The sequence below is a fragment of the Gekko japonicus genome, unplaced genomic scaffold, assembly GCF_001447785.1.
Source record: "Gekko japonicus isolate JY-2015 unplaced genomic scaffold, Gekko_japonicus_V1.1 scaffold3881, whole genome shotgun sequence".
Classification (NCBI taxonomy): domain Eukaryota; kingdom Metazoa; phylum Chordata; class Lepidosauria; order Squamata; family Gekkonidae; genus Gekko; species Gekko japonicus.
The window spans coordinates 41,195-48,794 of record NW_015172134.1 but is presented as its reverse complement, the minus strand read 5'-3'; the positions used below and the strand labels follow the sequence as shown (position 1 = coordinate 48,794).

Below are 7,600 nucleotides of genomic sequence, written 5' to 3'. Positions count from 1 at the left end.
TGGGTTCTCTTAAATGAATAAAACATTGGATAAAAAGATAAAAAAATTCAGCATAGCCGACTATGTTCAAAGTAATACTAGCAATTTAAGATTAACATTTATATAAGATGTTGTTATGATCTCCTATACTTGGGGTTTTAGTTAGTTTTGGTTTTCTTTCCCTTCACCCTAGATGTAGTCACCCCTTCCCAATTTTTCGTTGTAATTTGTAGTCTATTTTAAAAAATGCAATAAAAAATCCCCTCCGGGGGGCTAAAAAATAAAATAAATAAAAGTTGACCTGGCACCCCTGGGAGCTTTGGAGTAAAGATCTAGACGAGACGTCAGAACATCAGCAGACGCTCTAATGTCACCTCTGGGTTTTTGGACAGGTGTGATTGTGATGCATCGTTTGACCTCATTTCTCCCCCCCCCTTCTCCCGGAAGCCTCCTGTAGGGTCATTCTCCAGAGGTCACCATTACTTCCAGGCAGGGGTCTTGTTGTAGCAAAACACGGAGCTCATTAGCATAACTCATTAGCATAACTTATTTGCATATGCCACGCCCCCTGACATCACCGGAAGTGACAGAAGGCCACACCCCCTGACATCACCGGAAGTGTGTCAGAAGGCCCGGCTACTTACCCTCCTGCTTCATCCTCATTCCCAAACGGAATGAGGATCGAAGCAGAGGGCGGGGTAAAGAAGGCGGCGGGGCTTCACCACGTGACCGCCCCGCCCCCTAGAGGTTCTCTTCCGGAGCTCCGTACCTGAGAGCTCCCCCCCGACTAGAGCCCTGCTTCCAGGTGCGCACACACACAACTTACTAAAAATACCTAATAATAATAATAATAATAATTCCTATCGCACATAATCATAATAATTCCTATCGCACATACCTGTTAGATTGATTCAGGTCACCTCGAAAATGAAAAGTTGACCTGGCACCCCTGGGAGCTTTGGAGGTGGGGCCAGGGGTGGATGTGATGTCACAGTGATCTGCTGAAAATCTCAACGTGACATCAGAGCATCAGCAGGCACTCTGGCAACCGCTTGATATTACCCTTGAGTTCTCAGGTGTGCTAAGGTCACCTCTGGGGTTTTGGACAGGTGTGACTGTGATGTATCGTTCGACCTCATTTCTCCCTCCCCCCCCTCTCCCGGAAGCCTGAACTCAAAGGCACATGGGAGGGCCCAGCCAGCGGGAGAATGGCGCTCCTGGGCCTTTGGCCTGATCAAGCAGGGATGCTGTCATCAGTTTGAGCTTTGGAGTTCACAGGATAAATTTCAAGAGTCAGAGAAGTCTGAAATGTGTTGATAATGTTTTTTTGGGGGGAAACCCTCCCAAGGCTCATAGGTACCTGGTGCTTCCCTTCCTCCTCTTCCTAAAGCTTACTAAAAATGGTTGCACATTTTGTTGAGTGTACGTAATACAAGGTTTCACAGCCCTGGGAGCGGGGTGCATGAAGCAGGATATGCACAAGCAAAGAAAATGGGAAGTCTAGGCTCAGACCCTTTCTTCCAACATTCTCTCCCTCCCAGGCAGTGAAGAAACACTGTTGAGTCGTCGTCTTTGTGGAGGAGTGGAAACGGCTGCTGCCCCTGCAATCCAGGTAGGGGAGATGAGCAGGGGACCACCTGAGTTCCCCCTCCTTTCTCAGGGGAGCTTTTGCTCCTGCAGTGGCTTCTAAGGTCTCCAAGCAAGAGAGCCTCTGAATGCCACGCCCTTGACCCCCTGCCAAACTCTCCGTCCTCCACCCTACCAGAATTCCCGTTTCCTGGGTGCAGTCTTGCCTGGCACGATCTCTGATGAGGAAGTCTGCTTTTTCTTTCAGTTTCCAGCTTCTTTTGAGGACGTGGCCGTGTATTTCACTGTGGCAGAGTGGGCCCTGCTGGATCTGGACCAAAGAGCGCTCTACTGGGAAGTCATGCTGGAGAACTATGGGATCGTGGCCTCTTTGGGTAAGCATCTTTCTTAGGTGCCAAAGGTGTGAATTCCTGCCATTGCAATGATGTGTGAATCAAAATATCGCAAAGTAGTATGTCATTGTGGGGCCTGGCCCTGTATTTAACACACATCTCTCCTTATATATAATTGAGTAGTGGGGTGGCACTTTCTGAACATTCCACACGCCTCTAAATCAGTTGGCTCCATGACATGTCACTCAGAAACTGTCCCTATCCACTGGCTGTGTTGCATGAGTCCCGCCCACAGAAGCGATGCCCGCCAAAACTTTCGTCAGAAAATGGTTGCGTCACTCCGGTGAACAGAGCTACTGTCTTCGTTCTTCTCACCAGATGACGATTGTTTCCGTCAAGGGACAAAACCCACCATCTTTAGCCTCCAAGCCAAGTTTGCTGAGGCAACACTTTCCAGAACGGAAATAAAAATCGCCAAGTAAACAGCTGTTAGTGTAGCAGAGACGGGACGGGGGGGGGGACCAACTCAAGTTAGCACAAAAAAGCAAGTGGATACACACACAAGCAGAGATAGAGGATAGGACCAGACACACAGAATTCAGGAAGCCAAAAACCTGAGGCATGCTGCAAAGCAGAAATATCTTTCTAGAGCTCGTTGTATTGCTTTTACAACGAGCTTTACTGCTAGTAAGAACATAAGAGAAGCCAATGTTGGATCAGGGCAATGGCCCATCCAGTCCAACACTCTGTCACACAATGGCCAGAAACACCAGGTGCCATCAGGAGTTCCAGCAGTGGGGCCAGGACACTAGAAGCCCTCCCACTGTTACCCCCCTCCCCAAGCACCAAGAACACAATGTATCACTTGCCCCAGACTGAGAGTTCCTATCTATACATTGTGGCTGATAGTCACTGATGGACCTCTGCTCCATAAGTTTGTGTCCCGAGGGCGAGCCTCCCCAGGGCTGGCCGCCGCCACTCAGGAGCCGTCGACCACCCCAGCCCCGACCACAACGGCACCTACCAGAGTTTGGAGCCGATCAGGCGCGCTGTCACCACCTTCCCCGGGACCCGACGAGATGCCTCCGAGGCGGCCGGGCAGTGCTACCAGTAATGGAAGTCCGGCTCCAAAGGGAGATGTCCCGGGACGGTTGGAGGGGACTGCGCTGGGCTGCGCGAGGGCATGCCCTCAGCCCCGAGTTGCTGGAGGGAGAAAGACGCGGGGCTGGCGCAGCTGCTAGGGCCGGAGGGAGGGAGCTGGAAGGAGACCGCACCCTTAGCTCAGCGTTCTGGCCTAAGAAGAGAGGGCAGGGCAGAAGTGGTGGGTGGAGGGCAGACACAGGGCAGAGCAGGTGTCATGGAGCAGGATTAAAAGGGAGAACAGAAACAGAGGCCGGGGAGGACGAGACGGCACTGGCGGCACTAAGGGCAGGAGAGAGAGAATGAGCTGTCTGAATATGCCAAGGGAGAGCGGAGGGTGGTGACGTAATCGTCTTCCCTCCCGACAGTCTGAGACCTCTGTGGTTCCCCCCTTCCACTCCTCGGGTGGCAGGTTGCGTATAGGTCGGAGCAGCAGGGAACCAACGACAGCGATGAGGGGTCATCCGGTTCATGTGACAGTTTATCTAATTCCCTCTTGAAGCCGTCCATGCTTGTAGCTGCCACCACCTTTTGTGGCAGTGAATTCAATGGCCACATTGGACGACTCCAGGAGCTGAGGTGGCAATGAAAACACCCGACACACCTGGCTGGTCCAAAAGCAACTGCAGCCAATGCTGTGGCCAGCGTGAGAGGCAGGGTGGGTGTAATGGCCTGAGGTGGAGACAGAGAAATGCCTTGGGTCACTCGTCCTCCTCATTTCTCTCTCTCTCTCCCAAAGAAGGCACGGATGTGCGAGACACTGCAGTGAAGACAGACGAAGGGCTGGAGAGTTTCTCAAGAGGATCTCAGCAGAATATTTTCTTTCCAAGTGAGTTGGCTGCGAGTGAGTCTACTTCATTATCATTATGTCAAGAGAATGGGCAAAGAATAGCCATGACGGATTTCTGCTTCACTTCTTAGCAACACTTGGTTGGGTAGAATGATAACGCTCTCTGGGTAAGGAGGGAGGGAGGGAGGCCTTTTGGGGCCTGAGATCTTGGGAATTCTTCCTGGGGCTGAGCTCAGTTGTGGCTCTTTTAGAAGAAGAGGAGATTGGATTTATACCCCGTCCTTCACTATCTGCTCAATCTCAGAGTGGCTTACAATTCGCTTCCCTTTCCCTCCCCACAACAGACACGCTATGAGGTGGGTGGGGCTGAGAGAGCTCTCTAAAGAACTGTCCTTGAGAGAACTGCTCTGAAAGAACTTGTGACTGACCCAAGGCCATACCAGCAGCTGCATGTGGAGAAGTGGGGAACCAAACCCGGTTCTCCCAGATTAGAGTCTGCACTCCTCACCACTACACCAAACTGGTCCCTTTAGGGGCTGCTGGGTCCTTAAATACTGGATATTCCAGGGAAAGATTAGGTATTTACTTGAGAAAAGCTTTGCTCGATGAGTCAGACGCCCATCAGCCTTTTCATACCCTGGTCAGTTGAATGTCTCCAGGCCTCCCTCCCTCCCCCAACAGCAGGTATTCTTATGGGATTTCCCTTAGAACTATGAGGATTGCTTGGTGAGTTCCTGACTTCCCCCCTATCCCAGCAGACACGTGTTATCCGAGTCCGAAGACCAGCTCCTCTTCTGCCTCATCACACCTGGACGGAAGTTCTGGAGAATCCCAGGACTAGAAATAACAATCACTTTTTGTATTTTATCATAAAAAAACCTGCATAGCAAGGCAAACAGGAAAGGCAGAGCAATAGATTTTTGGCACCTTTCCCCTTAAAATACAGTTGGGGAGTTACGAGGAGGGGAGGGATAGTCAGAATGCAGAAAAAGCTCTACCGGAGGGCTGGCTAGGGAAAACGTCTGACCAGCAGCTCAGATTATAAAATGCACACTCATTAATCAGGAGTTCCTGATTGGTGGCTTGGCTCCTTGTGTGAGTGGTGATTCGACTTCCTTCTTTATTCCAGCAGGAGACGTCGAAGAGTCACTTGGGGAATTTCAGGTATTGTCACTGGAAAAAGCCAAGAATGAACAGGCCAAAGGAATCTTTGGGAATAGAGATGGACCAGAGAGGCAGGAAGTAACTGGTACGGTGAAGAGGGGGGCTGAGTCTATTCCTTCCCACGAAGAAAACTTCCATGAAATCCCAGTCCACAGCTGTCTCCAATGTACTCATTTAGGAGTGAAGTCATGTATCTGCTCCACAAGTGGAATGAGGTTCTCCAGTGGAACAAAGGGTAATGTGTTTTTTCCAAATGACATTATAATGAAGGCATGTAAATGCTGTTACTGTGGAAAGTACTTCAAATACCGAACACAGCTTCTTGTACACCAAAAAATACACGCAGCACAGAAGCTTTTTGAATGCTCTGAATGTGGAAAGAATTTCAGGATGAATTCCAGTCTACAAAAGCACCGAAGAACCCACTCAGGGGAGAAACCTTTTGAATGCTCAGAGTGTGGAAAGAGATTCAGGCAGAGTGGCCACCTTCAAAGGCACCAAAGAATCCACACAGGGGAGAAACCTTTTGAATGCTCAGAGTGTGGAAAGAGATTCAGGCAGAGTGGCCACCTTCAAAGGCACCAAAGAATCCACACAGGGGAGAAACCTTTTGAATGCTCAGAGTGTGGAAAGAGATTCAGGCAGAGTGGCCACCTTCAAAGGCACCAAAGAATCCACACAGGGGAGAAACCTTTTGAATGCTCAGAGTGTGGGAAGAGATTCTCTCAGAGCTGCAGTCTTCAAAAGCATCAAAGAACCCACACAGGAGAGAAACCTTTTGAATGCTCACAGTGTGGAAAGAGATTCAGTCGGCGTTTCAGTCTTCAACAACACCACAGAACCCACACAGGGGAGAAACCTTTTGAATGCTCAGAGTGTGGAAAGAGATTCCATCAGCATAGAAGTCTTCAACAACACCGAAGAACCCACACAGGGGAGAAACCTTTTGAATGCTCAGAGTGTGGAAAGAGATTCCATCAGCATAGAAGTCTTCAACAACACCGAAGAACCCACACAGGGGAGAAACCTTTTGAATGCTCAGAGTGTGGAAGGAGATTCAGTAGGAGTGACGATCTTCAAGTGCACCGAAGAACCCACACAGGGGAGAAACCTTTTGAATGCTTGGAGTGTGGAAAGAGATTCTATCAGCATAGAAGTCTTCAATATCATCAGAGAACCCACACAGGGGAGAAACCTTTTGAATGCTCAGAGTGTGGAAAGAGATTCAGTTGGCGTTTCATTCTTCAACAACACCAAAGAACCCACACAGGGGAGAAACCTTTTGAATGCTCAGAGTGTGGAAAGAGATTGAGTACAAGTTACAATCTTCAAAAGCATCAAGGAACCCACACAGGGGAGAAACCTTTTGAATGCTCAGAGTGTGGTAGGAGATTCCGTCTGAGTTCCAGTCTTCAATATCATCAAAAAACCCATACAGGAGAGAAACCTTTTGAATGCTCAGAGTGTGGAAAGAGATTCATTCGGCGTTTCAGTCTTCAAAACCATCAAAGAACCCACACAGGGGAGAAACCTTTTTGTTGCTCAGAGTGTGGAAAGAGATTCAGTCGGAGTTCCAGTCTTCAGGTGCACCAAAAAAAACACACAGGCGAGAAACTTTTTGAATGTTCAGAGTGTGGAAAGAGATTCATTCAAAATGCCACTCTTCAACTGCACCAAAGAAGCCACACCGGGGAGAAACCTTTTGAATGCTCAGAGTGTGGAAAGAGATTCAGTACAAGTGGCAGTCTTCAAAAGCACCAAAGAACCCACTCAGGTGAGAAACCTTTTGAATGCTCAGAGTGTGGAAAGGGATTCAGTACGAGTGGCAGTCTTCAAAAGCACCAAAGAACCCACTCAGGGGAGAAACCTTTTGAATGCTCAGAGTGTGGAAAGAGATTCAGACAGAATTTCTGTCTTCAACTGCACCAAAGAACCCACACAGGGGAGAAACCTTTTGAATGCTCAGAGTGTGGAAAGAGATTCCATCAGCATGGTGCTCTTCAGTATCATCAAAAAACCCACACAGGGGAGAAACCTTTTGAATGCTCAGAGTGTGGAAAGCGATTCATTCGGAATACCACTCTTCAAGTGCACCAAAGAACCCACACAGGGGAGAAACCTTTTGAATGCTCAGTTTGTAGAAAGAGATTCATTCGGAATTCCACTCTTCAAGTGCACCAAAGAACCCACACAGGGGAGAAACCTTTTGAATGCTCAGAGTGTGGAAAGGGATTCATTCGGAATGCTACTCTTCAAAAGCATCAAAGAACCCACACGGGCCCAGCAGAATGAATGAAGGCCGTGTGTCCCTCTTTGCTTCCAAGTGGACCCAGCTCCATTCTCAACACCCTAATAGGGCAAAAGGACTTCCGAAAGGAGATAGGAAGGTGGAGGGAGGGGTAGCATCTGAAAGAACAAGGACATTTCTCTCGGCAGAAGCTCATTTTGACAACCAGAAATGAGAACAAAGATCCATCAAACCTTATGGCACCTCTGCATCCTGACTCCATATGGCTGTTTTTGGCAACCCCTCTTTCAGGTAGTCATGAAGGAGCTACTGGACTTGAATTGTGCTCTTCTTCTACAGACGAATACGGCAACCCACCAG

General features: G+C 48.9%; 1 protein-coding gene across 1 annotated transcript in view; it reads left to right on the top strand.

Annotated features, from left to right (window-relative positions):
• Positions 1 to 7,284, top strand: part of LOC107118650 (zinc finger protein 14-like) — a 13,295-nt gene extending 6,011 nt beyond the window's left edge. Inside the window, exons 3-6 of the mRNA XM_015421011.1 lie at positions 1,814 to 1,940; positions 2,862 to 3,008; positions 3,778 to 3,867; positions 4,961 to 7,284. Of these exons, the coding sequence (XP_015276497.1) occupies positions 1,814 to 1,940; positions 2,862 to 3,008; positions 3,778 to 3,867; positions 4,961 to 7,284 (2,688 nt within the window). The remainder of the gene's footprint in view (positions 1 to 1,813; positions 1,941 to 2,861; positions 3,009 to 3,777; positions 3,868 to 4,960) is intronic.
• Positions 7,285 to 7,600: the final 316 nt, after the last annotated feature.